This window comes from Chiroxiphia lanceolata, chromosome 9 (genome assembly GCF_009829145.1).
Source record: "Chiroxiphia lanceolata isolate bChiLan1 chromosome 9, bChiLan1.pri, whole genome shotgun sequence".
NCBI lineage: Eukaryota > Metazoa > Chordata > Aves > Passeriformes > Pipridae > Chiroxiphia > Chiroxiphia lanceolata.
This window is the reverse complement of record NC_045645.1, coordinates 15,013,291-15,032,012: the sequence shown is the minus strand read 5'-3', so window position 1 is coordinate 15,032,012 and position 18,722 is coordinate 15,013,291. Positions and strand designations below refer to the sequence as shown.

At 36.5% G+C, this 18,722-nt stretch overlaps 1 protein-coding gene across 4 annotated transcripts in view; it reads left to right on the top strand.

Moving 5' to 3' along the window:
* Positions 1 to 18,722, top strand: part of COL24A1 (collagen type XXIV alpha 1 chain) — a 127,160-nt gene that overhangs the window by 21,933 nt on the left and 86,505 nt on the right. For all 4 annotated transcript variants that reach the window (XM_032696964.1, XM_032696962.1, XM_032696961.1 and 1 more), the window contains exons 5-13: positions 1,860 to 1,913; positions 4,160 to 4,213; positions 6,036 to 6,089; positions 9,055 to 9,099; positions 10,316 to 10,369; positions 11,872 to 11,916; positions 13,915 to 13,968; positions 14,667 to 14,711; positions 18,186 to 18,239. In XM_032696964.1, the coding sequence (XP_032552855.1) occupies positions 1,860 to 1,913; positions 4,160 to 4,213; positions 6,036 to 6,089; positions 9,055 to 9,099; positions 10,316 to 10,369; positions 11,872 to 11,916; positions 13,915 to 13,968; positions 14,667 to 14,711; positions 18,186 to 18,239 (459 nt within the window). The remainder of the gene's footprint in view (positions 1 to 1,859; positions 1,914 to 4,159; positions 4,214 to 6,035; positions 6,090 to 9,054; positions 9,100 to 10,315; positions 10,370 to 11,871; positions 11,917 to 13,914; positions 13,969 to 14,666; positions 14,712 to 18,185; positions 18,240 to 18,722) is intronic.

The following is an 18,722-nucleotide window of genomic DNA, read 5'->3' as shown; positions in this document are numbered from 1 at the left end:
GGATTAATTATTGTGTAGGACATGCTTGCCAGTGTGAAGAGACAGCTTACGGTAGGGTACCTGGAAAATATGAAAAAGGCTGAGGTGAATATTTACCAATAGTTCTGAGTTTAAAATATATTTATATGGGCTAAGAAAGTCTATAAAGCTATTTGATCAAAAATAAATTGTTTTGAAATGCCAGTGCTCTTTAGTTTGTACAACACTGATAAATTCAAGCAGGTAAACCTAGTGAAGGTACATAGTATGACAGGAGTTTTGTGAGCCAAAGAGCCTGTGAAAAGCTTGTTGATGCAAAGTTCATTCCCTCATCTACCAGCCTGCCCTGTGACTTCTGTCTTCTTCACACTTCTTTTTTATCCTAAAATGTGACTTGAGGCGTCAAAGACAAACAGCAGAGTGCAGAGGTACATTGCACTGCCTGTGCCTGTATCAGGGTCTCTCGAGTGTGTGTCCAAGCCTGATCCTGACAGAGATTCACATGGTTTGGACACTTTGGGAATGTGTGATTAATGGTTAGAGATTTTCATTAAGAATGGAAATTATTTTGATCCCTGTAATTCTATGGTAAAGAAGTCCATATCTGACAGTTAAATTTAAGCTTGTTCTGAGTTTCTCAGTAATGAAATTTCAGCAATTGCAGGATTAATGATGGTGTGAGACTCCTCCGATGCCTCTCATTCCACAAGAATACTTTTGCACTTCTGTATTGTGGTAGTATGACTCAAGACAATAACATTGCAAGCAACGAAAGTAGGAGCCACTTCAGCACTGCAGCTATGTTGGCACTTTCTATTTGTTTCCTTTCTCCTAAATCCCTGAGAGTGCCTCCAAAGTTGCCAGTGTGCAAATTAATCTCTCAAACAGCACACGGGATTAGCATTTCTGTGGAGTTATGTCAACATTGTCATTAGTGAAAGGGAGCACTAACAGATACAGCTTTCAGTGTTACTGCAAGGTATAACTGGTAAATTCAGCCTTGTGTGATGAAAAGACAAACACTGAGTTTATCTGTTGTTAGACCACTGAATATACAAGAAAGTTGAAAAGTGTTTTTATTGTATTTGGATTAATTGTTTGGGTGGAATTTTGGCTTTAGTTAATTCAACACAAGCTTTGTTGCCAACTTACCAGTGACAGGTTTTCATCAGTTTGGTCCTTTAGCCAAGGAAGTTTGAAAGATGAATAGCTGCTGACAGCTATTGCAATAAATAATTTCCCTGATGTGCAGTTTTTCAAGGAGTGAAGATTGCTGAGTGTGTTGCAGGAACAGACACTTATACTGAAAGGTGTCGATAGTCTTGATAGCTTATTCTGTTTCTGGAGTGGTTGAAGTTGATTTTTTTTTAGTAACAAGCCCATTTTCTGCACTAGCTGTGGGACAATCAGGAAGATCTGTGATTTTTTTAAAGGAGGTGGTGTTGCTTTGAGCCATCTTTTAAATCATTGAGAACTCATCCACTTCTTTCTCTTTGCAGTGTATAGATGGGTACCTCAGAATGTGATTTTACTGTTTTTTTTTTTTATTTTATTTTTTTTTTATGCCATACCTCCAAGTGCTGTAGTCAGAAAGCAGCATTGCAGTGACTGTGTGCCAAATACCTGCTACGAATTACCTGGCAAGACAATAGAAACTGAGATTTTTGAAAAGAAAAAGAATTACTCAACTTCACTTCAATTTTTTAGGAAGATGTGTATGTTTTATGTCCTGTGAATCCTTTGAAAATCCTAACCATTGCTTCTAAAAGTAGCAAAGATGCAGTAAAATTATTCTCTGCAAACTTTTCACATGTGTTCAGTGGAGTACTGAGTAATCCCACTCCTTGTTCTTTTTCTTTTGTTTGGGGGTTTTTTAATAGGGTATTCCAGGACCACATGGTAACCCAGGTTTGCCAGGATTGCCAGGTCTCAAGGTGAGTAAATTTATCCGTGTTGCCATGTAAATACATGAACTTCTTAATGACTTTTTGGAAGACCCTGAACTGTTTCCTATAATAGAAGTAATTGGCTTTCTTTGGTTTACAGATGGAGAGTGCTACTATAAATATATTTTAATTAAATGTAATCAACCAAATTGAACTTCATATCAAAACAAAAAAGCAGATTATTCAGTGGAAAGAAAAACACCTGAGTGTGCAAAAGATGACTTGGAAACTGCTATTCATGCAAGCAGTCTGTACTTCCCAAAAGAGTTCCTGTAAATCATCTCAACCTCTTTGATAAACTGAAATTTAAATGAGAATAAGCACTTAATTGCCATAACCTTTTGGTTTGCCTTTCAAAAAAAAAACAACAACAAAACACACAAACTTAGACTGTCATTCTTTATAAATTGCTATTTTATTGTCCATGTCCAACATTTTATATTGAAATATTCTGATATTTCAGACTTTATTACTTGATTAATATGCTAGAATAATTTTCTGAAGATTTATGGATGTGATATTTAAAGTAAAAGACAAAATACTGGATTGGAAGCTCAAATAACACCTTCAAACTTGTATAACACAGGCCCTTTAAATAGATTTGACAGATTTGTGCAGTTGCAAAATGCCTTCAACTCATATTTAGTTTGAACCACTTGATAGATATGTTAGGGAAAAAGCAGCACCATGATTTGTTTAGTACAATTCCTAATTGCAGGAATCTGACCTGTCGTGACAGGTGTTAAAATCTGCTTGAGGACATAAAAAGAATTTTAATAAAGCTTTCCATGTCAAATGCTGTAAACCCAAGTTACTCTATTTTATGTTTGTTTTCATTCTTATGTAGTTCTATAGGAACAATTAAACTTAGAGATTCATAATTAATTTTTGCCATATTTATGCTGGCTGTATAATAGAATATATTGCTAGGAAAATAATTGTAACCAATTACTCCTAGGCTTTGTTTTATAAAGTATTTTCGCCCTCCACTGTATGATAATTCTGATCAGTTCTGTTGTTCTCTCCATGACTTTAAGAACAGAAGGAATTGTACATGTGTGTATGTACTGATATATATTTTATTTAGTTATAAAAAAGTATATAATTCCAGGTCCTTAGTGATCTCTTTCAGTTCTGTTAGACTATAAATTATCTTTTTGATAAAGTATATTTTGAAATAGTTTTCTTTAAATAAAAATTAGCTAGATGCTCATGAAGTTCTGGCTCTGAAGATCCAGTTGACCCACACTGAGTGTGTAAACTGAAACAAACTTTTGTTTGATCTTAAAACATCACAAATGAGTTGTAACAATTTTCTGGCAGAAAATTAACACAGAATTTTATTCTGTCTTTAAGATGTTGAAGGATCCTTTATGCACTTGCTTTTGAAAGATGAACAACCTTAACTGGTACCTTTAGAGCATAGTATCCAGCCCTGAGTGAGAGCCAGCGGTTCCAACCAACACCTGATGTCCTCAGCATTTAATTTCTGATAAGCAGTCGAGGGATGTTTTTAAAGTAATTTAAAAGTGTCCATGAGGTTTGGCTTTATTCCTGGCTCTCTGAAAAATAGATTAGTTAAGAAAATCTATCTTATGGATTCTGTCACTGCTTTAACTACACTGTAGTTAACTGCAGCTAACTCACTGCAGGAGAGACTGGTGTGGCAGTGTCCTTCTCCTGTCTGCTGCCCAGTCTTGGATGAGGACAGTAATGCTCAGCCAAGAATGATCACCTGTCTCAACTGCTAGGCACAAATTCCTTGTGGAAAAGAGGCCTTGTCTGGATTCCCAGCTCTGTCCTTCCCAGCACAATGTCCGTGGTGCGTGGGAAGGCTGAGGAAACCTGGACAAGGTTGTGGTCCATGCAGTAATACAGCCTTGCACAGTCTCTGAGGAACAACTGGTGTTCTGAAGTGATGGAGACATGAGCAGAGCAATTTAGTTGGGGTGTCTGCTGTAATCCTGCTTGGAATTGCCAATAAATCTGCTTTTCAAAATTTTGTGACATGAAATTTGGAAAATGTAAATCTCATTTCAGTGTGAACTTACACTATTGCATTCTTTGTTGCTCTTTACTGAAAAAGTTATAAGAAAAATATCTATACTAACAAGTATTTTTATATGAACATTCTTCTTCCTCTTGCTGTAGCAGTTGACAATGCTTGTTTGCACATATATTACTAAAAACTCTCTTCCCTGATGGTATTAATGAGCTTAATTTCTCTGTGACAGGGCCCTAAAGGAGACCCAGGATTCTCTCCAGGACGGGCAAAACGTGGGGAAAAGGTATTATTTTCTTAATTATAGAAAAAGGTTTTTTCTATCCCATTCTTTTGTGAAATCTTGTTTAATACTGAAACAAATTATGACAGCACAATGCTGATGCTAAGATTTGTCCTTTCACTTCAGAGCTTTTTTCTGTTTGTACCTGCTAAGCCACTGTAGCCAAACAAGTGGTTGCTCTCTCTGCCCGAAATATTTGAGTATAAATATTCAAATATTCTATTCTTCATAGAAACTGTGGGCTTGAAAGCTTGTGATTATTTCATTTTTTGATTACAAATGTACTGATTATGTATGGAACTTTAGAGTCAATGTGCTAACATTAAAATATAATTGGATGTTTGCATTCTAATGTGTTAGCCTCTGCTACATCTTTTAGAATATCTTGTATTTATGCTATGTTTTATTAACAGCATTTTCTAGTAGGTAAATTATGGAATATTTGTGCTATGTATAAAACACTGTAAGAATCCAGGACCACTCTCTGTAATGAAGAACGCATTAGCGAATAACTATTGTTTAGTAGCTGCTGATGTGTACATAAAATAACTTAATTTTTAATGACTACATGCTGTCAAACCCTAAAATTCACAAATATATATTGTCAGTGTTAAAGGGCTGCTGAGAAGAAATTCAGAAATGTGTCTGCTGATGCATTACTGGGAATTTGAAGTGCAGCTTTTGTGGAAATAGCAACACTATTTTAATTTAACCAGCTTTTGCTTTTGGCAATCTAATCATAGTGCTGTTAGCTGTATGTGTCTGCCTGAAACTCAAGCTATATTCTTTGGCATGAATCCAAGCAGCCACAGAACAGTCTAAAGCTCACCAAAGCTATATTCTTTGGCATGAATTCAAGCAGCCACAGAATAGTCTAAAGCTCACCCATATATTTGTATGAGTACACCTAAATACATGTGGAATGCTCTATAATCCAAAAATATGGGATTGATGTGCATTTTTATAGTTCACGCTATTTTGTGTTCATAATTTTTCCCCCCAATTTAAATTTGCCTGCCCTAATTAATGGAGTTAAATTTATTTGGATGCTAACTCACTTCCAGGATCCATTCCTTGACTCACTGAATTTGAATTTGGGGATTAATCCTGAAGGAGTGAATCTCTTCACTGTCAGTCCTGAGCAAGGAAAAAAAGAGCTGAAACAACCTTTCCTCCTTCCCCATCTGCAAAAACCATAAAAATTTGCATCTTTTTCCATCTCCCTAACGTTTGAGATGCTCTAATTCTTATTCCCATATGCCATTTTGTATTTGTGAAGTTTAAAATACTCGATGAGAATAGCTGTATTCCACCATAACACTTTTGTCTTTATGCATCTTTCAAGTTGCCTTTTACACAGATTAGATTTGTGCTGTGTTGAACACAGTGCATACCATAATGGTGTCCTGGTTCTTGGTTGAGGATTGTTGGCATAGTAGTAATACAAACGATAAACAAAATAGTTAAATATATATAGCAATTTGAAGAAAGGGTTACCTCAAGAATTGTATAGCTTCTTCACTCCCATTTATGTTGGCTAAAAGTAAATGTAGAGAGGTTGTGAACTAAGACTGTTTCAGCCATGATTTGACCATGTTGCAGGAGCAGGCATGTTGTACCTGGTGGTCTCAGTTAAGGAACTGTTGGCTTTTCAGTTTTCTTCCTCTAAAAAATCCAATAAAAATCTATGCCTAATCAAACAACATTAGCTGCTTCTTCATAGTAAATGTCCAAGAATACAGAGAAGATGTTAAGTCCTACATGTTTATGGGCCTGTGCCATGTTCCAGTGAAACATATTGATTCTGGATGTTTTTGTTGTACAGGGCGATCCAGGCCCCATAGGCTTTCCAGGTCCACCTGGGATCAAAGGCCAGAAGGTAAGATTCTGTTTCCATTTTCATGTGACTTACCCTGGCCCCAGTGGCCACCAGGTGGATGTCTGATGGTCAAGAGGCAATAGAATGGCTTCAGGCTTGCTGTTGGTATTATGACTGTCTACGGTGCTAAACCTTCCCTTGTAACTAAATTGAGATCATCATAACAGGATGTTAATCACAGCTGCTTTTTTGGTGTTCTTCAAAAGACATGGCAGATAAATAAATTTCAAAGCAGCACCCATGGTGGTATCAACCTTATGCTACTGTGTGTCTCCCACTGCTTCTTCTATAAAGCGCAATTTTCCTTGAGCAGAGGGAAACTTCGGTTCTGTGAGAGAATAGCGGTATTTCCATTCCTTAGGATATTTGGGCTGAGAGTTGCTAGGTGAAATCTTACTTGTGGAATAAACATCAGCAAAAAGATAGAATGGAGCTATGAAAAAAAACCAAAACCTTTTGCTGTTGAAGGATTTTTTCAAAACTGGAGGCAGTATGGTGACACCACAGGGCTGATAAGCAAGCATTGCAAAAGCTCTTGTGACAGCACGCAGGAGTCCATTTATTGACTGCACTTGCTCCATGCCCAGCAAACTTTTTAGCTGATACTTTTCAAAGAAAATATCTCTTGGTAGCTGATGGTTGTAGCATTAGTCATAAAACTTCACGTACTGATTTTTACAGGTTACAGAAATTGCATGACTCTCTAGAATAATTGCCAATATTGTGCTAGAAATATTTTAATGTATTTTAATAACAGTGCATAGAAATTCCAGTAAAATACAGCAGGTAACAGTAAGATGGAAAGACATGGCTTGAATAGTTCTTGCTGTTATATACACAGACTGTCTGCCATATACACACTTCACTCAGTCTGGGTCCCACTGTGCTCCATATGGTGAAGTCAGACACTTCAACTTGCTGCATTTTAGTTGGCAGTAAACATTTTTTCTCTCACGCAGACCAAAGTATTCTTACAACTTGCTGTGTTTTTGAAATGCGCTTGAAATCTGTACTGCTGTAAGTGGAAGCCTCAGACTGTTCTCTTCCACATTGAGCTTTAAAGTCAGAGAATTAATCTTCATTAGAAATTGGAAGGTAGTTAATTTTTCAAGCCAGTGCATGTGAACTTTTATTTTTCTTATTTATTTCCATCTTAGCTCAAAGTAAGCTGCATCTAATTTATAGGGATATGCTCAAGAATACAAACTCAGGCTAATAAAAATCTAAGAATTTTAAGAGGATTAGCTAAGTCACAGGGAAAGAAACCCCCGTGTGAAAACTGTCTCTTTGGAATGATATTCATTTTAGCATGGTTTAGCTTCATTCCCAACCAGCATTAAGTGAGTTAGAATGAATTAAGGCCATGTTAACTCTGAATAAGAATATGGGCATACTATAAAGTAGGAGTTCAGAGGAGTTTTGCTCTGACAGATGTAAGATGCTATTGTGTAGAAACATGCACACCAGTAATCAGTCCTTCATCTCAGTTTCTTGTGAGCCATTTTTTGAGACTGTCCATGTAAGTGTTAATCAGCTAAACTGACCCACTTTGAAACTAACTTGTGATAAACTTTTCTTTGAGTGTTTCTGTGTAGCAGAATTTGCTTTCCTTTTTTCCTGCTACAAAAATAAGAAACTGAGAGTTCTCTTCTAGCAACAGCTTCATTAGTTGATTATTTAAGCATCGAAACAGGATAAAATTCTTTAATGGATAAAATTAATGAAATACAGAGTTGGCTGGGACTGTAAAAAACTAGTTTTCTAACTCACATTTTGAAAGCTAAAGACAAGTTACTGGCTTGTTCCAAAATTGTCACCAAGGAAAATAATTTTATCTTTTAATCTTGTATAAGATAATAAAATTAATTTCATGCAAAAATACTGTTATGATCATGCAGAAGCTCATTCAAAAATTTGAAATACTTGATCTCCTGAAATCAGTTGCAGAATTTCCTCTTATTACAGTGAATCTCAAGTCTCTACTGAGTGATAAGTATCATCATGCCGCAAGGCCGCCAGATGTTTAACATCAGCCAAGACATTCCCGCTGCTCAGTCAATGTCTTTGAGTCCAATTTTATGATAGATTTCTGTCCATAATAAAGATTGTTTTGGTATTTCTCTTTCAAGCTGTAGCTTTTGGACTTGTGTATTCCCAGTACCTCTTGCAAAGGATGCGGAGGCCAGAAACTTGGCTCTTGCGTAAATCATGCAACTGTTAGAGGCTCCCTTTTAGGCCAGCTTGCCTGGGTATGTTTAGTACAGTGTAAAGACATTCAAGAAGAAAGTTCCCCTTTCAAGTGTTCTGATGCAGATGACAGGTTCCAGCTCTATTTTTAATTCCTTTTTTTTTTATTTTAAGATGTAAAATATGTTTGAAATGGTCTATGCACAGGCAGTAAAGTTCAACAGTTTCATGATTCCAGCACCACAGGGAATATTTCTGGGATGAGACTGTTTTCCTTACCAATAAAAATTCCATAGTATAAGAGCTGAAATTTGTTCTATGTTAATTTCAAAAAAAGGTGTGTTTCCTGGAAGGCCTGTCTCTCCTGAGTGTGTCCTAGAATAATCTGAGTTGACCGTCTACTTATACCTCTCCTCTGAACTGCCTTGTTCAGAAAGGTCACCATGACAAGGATTTGGAGTGGAGAAATGCACTGTGTAGAGTCTAGTTCTTCAGTTTCAGCAGGTGACAGCATCCCATGTACTCATTTGTTCAAAAGAGAACAAGTCTGAAACTGTCTTAAAGCATGCTGATATCTTGAGATTGTCTAAATTGCCAAGAAGATTTCTTACTTCTTTACTCTAACTCAGCTTTCATATGAGCTGCTGAATGTAAACCAGTTCTGCAGACAGACAAGTCTAGATATTTTTTTTCTTGATAAAGGGAGAATAAAGTATGAAAAGAAGGTCCATTTTGTTTATTTAACTGTATGTATTCATCTCTCTTTCTCCACCTGCAGGGTCTTAAAGGTTATCCGGGACTGCGAGGGCCACGGGGAGAGCAGGTGAGTGATGGAAGCACAGTACACTGTACTCTGCAGATGATCAGAGTGGAAGATTGTATAACCTGTTGTAAGTGTTCAACATAAGCTATCAGTGTAAATTACTGACTGTTTAAGGAAATACCGGACAGTTCTTGAGCAAGAATTCAGATTGTTTAGGGATCTGTCTGGTAAGAAAATGGTCTAAATGAAATGGAAAAGACCAGCTTGTTTTTCAACTCCCATACCAGATTGGCAGATGTTGGTGTAAAATTCTTTTAAGAGGCACATTTTGGATTCTCCCGCCTCTACTGATCTAATGCATTTTAAATCTCCTAGCATGTAGAAAATGTGATAGTTATTGAGTGCTTTTTCTCACTTCCATGTCAGTTCAAGAAGCAATCTGAATGTAAGTTTCAAAGATATCCAGTTGCTGATGTCTTGTTAGCATTAATGAAGCTTCTCATGGCAGAGTAGAGAGAAGCACAAGTCTCCTTTTGGATGACCCTGAAAAGGAAATGGTGATGATAATAGATAGTAAACATCTGAAGGGAGATGAAAACTCAGGAACATCATCTGTGAATTTCATGAGTTTTATACACAGAGCTTAACTGAATGAATTTTTATTACAGGCTCATAGGAATTTTTCTGTGTTGACTATAATATAGCAGTGGGATAGAGATAGCCAGTGGGGGAAAAAAGATAATTAACATCAGAAGATGGAGAGAAGTTCTATACATTCATAATTAATCCAGTGCTATATTGACCTGATTCTGGAAGAAACAAAGCAAAGTGGCTTTGTAAGGATACAAGGATTCTTCTTTAATGAAGAATTTAATGTATTTGTTCAAATACAGCTAAGACTCATGCAGTTACTTCATTATAAGGATCTGTCTCCTATAGCCCTCCTCAATTATTTCCTAAAAATAGCATCTATGTTTTTACTATGAAAGTAAGGAATGAACTGTTGTATTTCACACAATCTTAGACTCTTTTCAAAGGATATGTAACTGAAATTGATGGAGTTACCTATTTATGATGGGTGAATTTTAGGACATTACTGTGTATCTTGCTTAAAAAGTATTTTTTTTCATGAGCTTAAGCTGCATCATATGACTAGATGTTGAAAGAGACAGAAATGATAAAACAAACTTCAGTCCATGATGTTAAATGTGGTTTTTCTTTCTTTTCTTTTTTTCTCTCTTCCTCCCCCTGTCCCCCCTCACTTTTTTCCACTTAGGGAATTCCAGGAATGGCTGGCAGTATTGGGGCAGTTGGTTACCCTGGCAGGCAGGTGCAGTAACTATACTAATGTCTTTGAATTTTTTGTTGTTTGGGGTTTTTTTTCATATATTCTTTTCAGAAGTACCATATCTAATTATTTTGAAATTACTAATCTTAAAAATGTAATTGTTTACATCCTGTCATTTATTTTTGAAACAACCCTCTTTCTCTGGTAGTGCCTTCAAGGGAATGTTGAGTCTCTTGGCTTTTAAAATTTGATGGATTAGATGCAGTAATGCTGTTTCCTTCTAGAATATATAAATGATATTACCAAAATACTGAATGTGTAAACACTTTACACTTGTCCATAAGCCCCATGTGGTTCTACGTGTTTTATCTTTTTTGTATTTCAAGTCCAGAAGCAGTAGGAAACTGCCTGTTCCTCCTAATTTTTCACCAATGTGTTTACTTCACTGCTGAAACTATTTCTTCAGCCCTTTAGGGAAACAGACCATTAAAAAATTTTTTTTTTTCCCCCTTGAGATATTTTAGGAGAACCAATAAAGCCAGAAACCAGCTTTTTTTAAACACATCATGGCTGGGCTTTGCAAACAAAGCTTTGGGGAGGGCTTTACCCACATTTGTTACAAGCGCGCTGTTGGCTAAAGAGGCCAATGCGAGATAGACACGTCCGGTTGCAAAAGACACAGCAGAAAAACTCCTTAGGTGGTGTATTCTGCAAGACACGATTCTTTCTTCATTGTCTTTTCTCCTCTAGAGTGATCCTGTGTGCGTTCTCAAAAGCATCAGCAGCGTTATAGGTGGTGTGTCTCCAGACCTCCCGATTGGAGGCCAGAGTAGACCAGTTATGTTGATCAATATTTTTAAACACAAGCACTTATATAAATACTGATTCTGGTTTTTTTGATTTACGTGTGAGGTTACAGATACCTCAGTGCAGTAATACAAATAAGAGATGAAGCAGAAATACTCATTGTTTTCCCCAGATAAATTACATAAGACAGATTGACAACAATTGACTTTGTGGTTTTGTATTTGCTTAAAAGGGTGAATTTGACCAATACTTCAGTGTTTTATTGGATTAGGTTTGTAATGGCTATATGTTTTAAAATTCCATTACAATATTTTATAGAGTAATGGACGATAACATTTTTGTATAGAATGATGTAAAATGTTTAGAACATTTGGACTACATTTGCTATTCTGACATTAGTAATTGGAAATGTATACAAATATAAAAGCTTATGAAAAAATCCTGTGAAATTATGTCACTGTAATGCTAGATCACTGGGTCCTGAAAAAAATTTCCTCCCAGAAGAAATAATTCTAATGTAATGGAAGTTTCAGTCATTGTCTGTGTTTCAGCCATGCATTAATGGGAGACCTTTCTGAACATGATCCCAGGGGACTACTTGATGACACAGTCTTCAATCCTGTGAATTTCAAGAATGTGTTGCAAGTTTACTGTTAACAAATGCTGTTGCAGTTCTTTTTACGCAGATCATCTCTCGCTGTTTAAAACGAATTACGTCTCATGTCTTTTTATAATAGGGCTTAGCTGGACCAGAAGGTAACCCAGGTCCTAAAGGTGTAAGAGTAAGTAAGCATTTTTAGCATTTTGGTATGCATATCTATTTTTACCCATACAGTACATAAGAAAGGGGATGAGGAATTTAATTCACCTCTGCCTGCTGAACCACTCTGCCCTTGCAGAACCTGCAAATAAGAAGACACAGTGTATCTTTCAAACTACATGTAAGACTTCACTTTTTTTTCCGTGGTGAGCTGCAGAGAGCAGTCTTCCATTGTTGCCCTTCCTCTCACTTGCATGCAGGCAGGAGAAGAAAGCAGTACTGGATGTGTGAGGGTTGGGAGTGAAGAGCAGTGGACGTTTCCTGCTTGAAGCATTATTTCCATGATGGAAGTTGTCAAGAAGGGAGACATATCTGGCATTTGCAGTCTGTAACAGCTACAGAAGTTGATAAAGAGAAACAGCCTTGTCATACAAAAACCATGAAAGTGATCTTAAGACTTTAGAATGGTTGAATTGTAGTTTTATATACCCCAGGGACTGAAGAGTCTTACTGCTCTGTGCGTTCAAGGTTTGCTTTTGATTATTCTTGGAAGTAAAATAAGTTGGGTTTTTCTCTATACATGCTTGTGCATGTATATGTATTTTTTCACACTGACTCTCACCATCAAGCAGTAGAAACAGGTTTCCAGAAACTTGCATGTTGCTGGTTGCATCTAGGACTTGAAGGCAGCTTTTGCTAGGTGTTTTCAGGCCCTCAGCTCATGTACAGGTTGATGAGCAGTGTTCTGTGTTCTCAAGCATCTATTAAAATAATTTTATTACTAAGTTATTATCAATATTTGCTTTTGTCTTGGTTTTTTTAATGTAGTTACTAAAAGCCTTTACCTGCATCAGTTTCTTAAACATTTGCCTGCTTTTTTCGGGGTGTTTTTTTAATGTCAGTTTTCATTACAATGATGGGAAAAATTAGTTTGTCAGGATCAAGTGCCAACAGATATTGGACCCTCAGGGGTTGTTTCTTTTATGTTTCTTCAGTTTATTTTTGTTCAGATTCTCAAGCATTTTGTCTTGTTCTCCCTTCAACCAACAAGACATTGTGATCCCAGTCACTTCCTGAAAAGTTACTGCTGCTCTGTTTACACAAAGCTAAAAATGGCCAATGCATGAGTAATTTAAGGGAAAAACACCTGTCATGTCTTAAGGCTAAGTCCTGTATATGAATTCTAAAAACAACTCCCAGTAAAAAATGATGACACAGCCCTCTTGAGCCATATTACTGTGCCATGGAGTGTGCAGCAACATGATATGAAGTGTTTAGAGCTTTACATTTAAAACATTCCTGTTATCAAACTGTGCTCTGCTTCTCAGCTATTTTAAGAAACTGTAGAAAGTAGAAGTGTCCTTGTTTTCCTTACTCTCATTAGGCTGGATGACAAGAAGGGCACTATCTTTCATAATTAACAAAAAAAAAAAAAGAAATTAAATAATTACAATTGGAGGACTGAAGAGAGTTATAAAAGCAAGGAATTCTTTTTTAGTAACTAATAATACTTTTATTCCAGTCTCAGGTTGAATCTGATATTGTAGAACCCATCTCTCCATACAGCTGAGGAATGGTGGCAGAGAAATGCCACTGCTGAACTTTAAAACATTCTACTTGTATTAAGATAAACTTTTGTCTTTTAAGAGCTCTTACATATAGCAGTGATCACACAGTGTTATTAAAGATGAGAACATATTTTCTGATGTATTTCATGAATAAGGTTAACTTATGAAAAACGTTGCTAATTCCATCTGTTCTAATAAATAAGGTATCTGATGCAACCTTGTCTTATTGGACCACTTTCTTGGTACTTCTTTGTTTACTGGCTTTGTACTCTTATAGCAGGAAATTGGTTTTGCTCTTAGTTGGAGAGCAAATCCTGGTCACATTTAAATTGCTAGAGCTTCACTGGTAGTTTCAAATGAGTCTGAATTTAATCCCTCTATTGTGAACCCATATCTAGCCAATACTGAGGGACAAGCAGTGTTGATGAAAAGCATTGTTCTTATGTTTTTAGGGTTTCATTGGACCTCCAGGTGTGGCAGGACAACCAGGACCTGAAGGAGAAAGGGTAGGCTTAATGGAACATTAATGAAATGTTGATGTTTGTGTGGTAATGCAATATACGTTAGAATGAGGCGAAAATGTACAACGTATTCATTTAAGTACTTTTTGCTAATAGCAAAACTGATGTGAAGAAAATCAGATAAGTATGTCATATATAATTAGGCTAATCAATGAAATGCACTGGTGCTAAAGTTAAATGGGGAGCAGCTGTAAATTATTATCTTAATTTACTCCACAGCTGCAAGGATTAGGGTTGTTTTTTTTCTTAGTAACAATGCCCTTTATGAATATTTTTCATTGGAGCAATTTCATTCATTCAGTAATTAATATTTGTCTCTTCTCAGATGATCTTTAAAGTAGAACAAGCCATGGAAGTCTCTGTCACTCTGTGCTTGAGCTTTTTCTTACTTCTCTTGAGCACAAAACTGCCTGGCCATGTACTTAGATGCAAGCAAGATATGGCCCTTTTTCATAGCTGTTCTGATATGGCCACAGTAAAGACAAGCAAAGTTTGTGTTTCTGCTGTAGGGCAACGTCTCTATGATTCTTTGCTCAAATATTCTTTATTTTTTAATTCTTATTTAGTGGTAGTGCTTCTGATACTGTCTTTTTCCAATCAAATAATCAAAAACAGATTTAATTACTCGAATTTAAGTATTGAAGGAAAGAAAACTTATTTTTGATGGATTATTTCTTTCTCAGGGCATCCCAGGCTTACGTGGAAAAAGAGGTCCTAAAGGGAGACAGGTAAATCTTTTAATACTTCTTATAATTCCTGCTGCCAATGTAAATCCACCTGTAATTCACTCTATAACTTCAATCACTGAAAAAAGTTAGGGTTTTTTTTGTCCATAGATGACTTTCTGTTGTTTTCAGCTAGTACATAAATAAATTCTGTGAAATCTATGTTAGCACAAGGTGCAGATATGATGCAAGCTTTGTTAATCTGATTTTGGTGTTGGTTTGGATGAAGATCTTCTAATGTCTGATATTTCTGGACTGTGGTAAGTTAAAGCTGTCCTCTACTTAACGTATATTTCTACAGCTGAGAATAAACACAAATCTGCCAAGGATACATTGTCAAGGTTTACATATTTCCTGTGTAAATATGTAAAACATGCCAAATGTTTTGTTTTCTGCAGCAACCATATTATTTTAGGTCTTTGAAGCTATCCAGGAGTTTCTGATTTTAACTTTCTTGTGGTTTGAGATTGAAAACCACGATAGTGTTCTGCAGTTGTGCAGTCAGTTGCACTCAGCAGTTCAGATGACTTTCAGCTAGCATTTTGAACAAGCTTGTTCAGCAGTTGTAGGGTGATTATCATAATTTGGCCCTGGATGTATGCTAAGAAAGTCGTGGGGCATTCTGTTTAATTGTTTTGTTTTCTGTGTGATCTAGCACCAGCCGAAATAGGCACTAGCCTACAAGAGTTGCTTCGATGTAAAGAAAGGCAAGCAAAGTGCCATTAAGTTGATAGACTACTCTCTGCAGCTGCTATCAAATAGTTGAGGTACAAAAATCAAAAGAGGAATCTGGTTTTTAATTATTCAGCTAGAAGGACAGGGTGTTCCTGTGCTTGTTGACCATATTGTCATTTGCTTATAACTTGAATTGAATGCTACTTTGTGCATCTGCGTGTTGGGCAAGAAGGGCTCTGTGCCATCAATACCTTGCAGTAGTTGGCAGTTGTCTCATGCTGGTGTCACATGCAGTGTTTAAGAACCAGGAGAACCTGGATGGAAATCAAAGGCTTGTGCTGAGTGTGGAATAGAAAGAAGAGGTGACAGCAGAGTACACTGAAAATGTGTTTTGCATTATACTATTATTCTCCATGGCAGGTTTCACTGATTGCCAGTATAGTTGTTCCAGTCCATAGCAGTTAGTTGGTGATGGGTATGCTGTGGTAAGCAGTTATTTTTCATTTACAATCAGAGCACAGTGCAAGGCTATGTTCTGATAAGGACTTTTATTTATATAAATCTATTCAGAGAAGATTCATATAGGTGACAGAGCACCAAAAGCCCCTCTACACAATGTCTGTGATTACCTTAATACAATACTGATTTCTTTTAATGTTGTAATTTCCTCTATCCCAAGGTTCATTCCAAATCCCAAGGTTCATTCCAAATCCCAAGGTTCATTCCAAATCCCAAGGTTCATTCCAAATCCCAAGGTTCATTCCAAATCCCAAGGTTCATTCCAAATCCCAAGGTTCATTCCAAATCCCAAGGTTCATTCCAAATCCCAAGGTTCATTCCAAATCCCAAGGTTCATTCCAAATCCCAAGGTTCATTCCAAATCCCAAGGTTCATTCCAAATCCCAAGGTTCATTCCAAATCCCAAGGTTCATTCCAAATCCCAAGGTTCATTCCAAATCCCAAGGTTCATTCCAAATCCCAAGGTTCATTCCAAATCCCAAGGTTCATTCCAAATCCCAAGGTTCATTCCAAATCCCAAGGTTCATTCCAAATCCCAAGGTTCATTCCAAATCCCAAGGTTCATTCCAAATCCCAAGGTTCATTCCAAATCCTTTTTATGATATATAAAGTACTTATTTGACTGAAGGTTCCTAATGTAGGGACCAAACCAGGAGAGCAATCACATGGGAACCCGGCTTGAAGTACTCTGCTGGATCACAGTCTTAGAGAATGTGTGTTATTTTAACCCCAAACAATGATAGCTGTCATGACAAGGCCTTTTGGCACAATGCCTAGAGTTAACAGCGCTGGTGCTTTGGGGCAGGGCACCATTGCTAAAGGAAATTTGGCATGGGAATTTGTAGTGCCTGAGGTCAGGCTCCTCACCTTTTGTTGTAGGGTGCAACTTATTTCTTTGGACTAAACTTCTCTCAATAATAGTAGTTGAGACAAAAAACCTGTCTGACTGGCAGGGATCTTCATGAAGGAAAACAGGTCCCAAACGTCATCTCATTTTTGGGAAGTAATTTTAAAGTATAAAAGAAGTGGATCATACAAAGGATCATTCACTTATAATTCACAAAATGCTGCTACTCACCAGGTTTATTGAATAGTTGTTCATATTTGTAACATTTCTGGCATATTTAAAATGGGACAAAAAATTCAGTTGCTCAAATCTGTATTGTGAACATCACAGAGCGAGGATGTGTTTGAATTTTAGATTAGTTTTGCATTTAATATGCTTTTAAGAAAATGTTTCACAGTATATGTATTCAATTTCTTTCCATTGTATGGTCATAATACAAAACTTGGCTAGTTCTGCAGTATTTTTAATGCATTGTCTGTCCTGTTAGAATGATGCATTTTGCTTTTATATACACATTTGAGGGAATGTTTTTACATAGTTTTCTTCTATCTATGATTAGTTAAAACCAGTTGCCAATGTGTCAGAACAGACCCTGGAAATTTTACTAAGAATTTATTAATCCAGCTTTTTGTAACTGTAAAAACAATTCAGATTCTGTTTTATATTAAAATTATGAATACTCATCCTTTGTATGCTTTGTACTAATGATAAATGATAATATTGATTTCATAAAACACTTGTTGCACAGTAATATTATTATATTCCTTCCAGTTTTAGACTTTTCTGACTTTTCATTTTGCTTTTGGTTTTCTGCTTACTCAGACAAGAGTTTTTTAGCATCAGTTAAAGGACACATGCTATTGGGAATGGGATTATGATGACTGGGGGTAATCTGTCCCTTTTGTAACTCCTGCTATACTGGGTTTGTGCTGTATAATTTGTGACCTGCATCTATGATTCCGTGTGGCCGGTAAAACTGTCCCATTGCATCCTCCGTTTCCCTTTTGATGCCTCATTTGTGAGTTTAAAAAAATATACATACTTGTGGATTATGGCATCGAATTACTTTCCCCAGCAATTTATGTGCTTCTGGAGTGGGCAACATCTGAAAGAAGAAAAACAATCCTCAAAACCCTTAGAGAAGGAAGAAAGATTAGAGGCAGTAAAGTGGTGGAATTCCATTTCATTTTGCTTTTCGAGCAAAAAATGAACATTCTGTTTTAAGCTTCAGTGCTTGACTTGATAAATCAGATTTCTTTCCTTTCCTGATAATCTAGTATCTGAAGTCAAAACTCTCATAAAATGAATGAGGTTTTACCATGTCTTGAGTTATCATTTCAGTCTCTAGATGCAGACTAAGGCGAGTGTTCACATTGGTAAGGACCACTCTTCATGTCTTAGATGATGAAGAATGGCTATTTTCTCTTCTGCTTTAGGGTTTTCCAGGTGACTTTGGAAATAGAGGCCCTCCTGGTCCAGATGGAAGTCCTGTAAGTATTGAATTGTGTGTTGATTAACATGATAAAACTTGTAACACTCAATATTAACTCTCCTTCTAAATAGAAAGGAGACTTTTGCCTCAAAAGAAATGTCTTGAAGTCCACAGGAAAATCCTGGACTGTTAAATTTTTCATGGAAATTGCTAGGAAAGTACTATGATAAATATAAAAAAGAGCAACAAAAGACTCAGAAAGCTGCAGAAAGAATGCTGTTTCCACTGCTACATGTGCTGACTACCTTGAGAATCCGATCTCTTGTCCTTGTTGCATTGCTGATGAGTGTTTTGTTTTCAAAAATTCTTGCATTGGATTTGATCTTGCATTGTTTATTTAAACCATTATTCCAAGATCACCTTAACAAAATAGGATTCTGCCTACGTGTAAAACCCTAGCTTTTGTATACTTACGCCTTTGGTAGTTGATTTCATCCTTTGAACTGTAACTGAAAACAATTATGCTAGTATGTCATTCAGT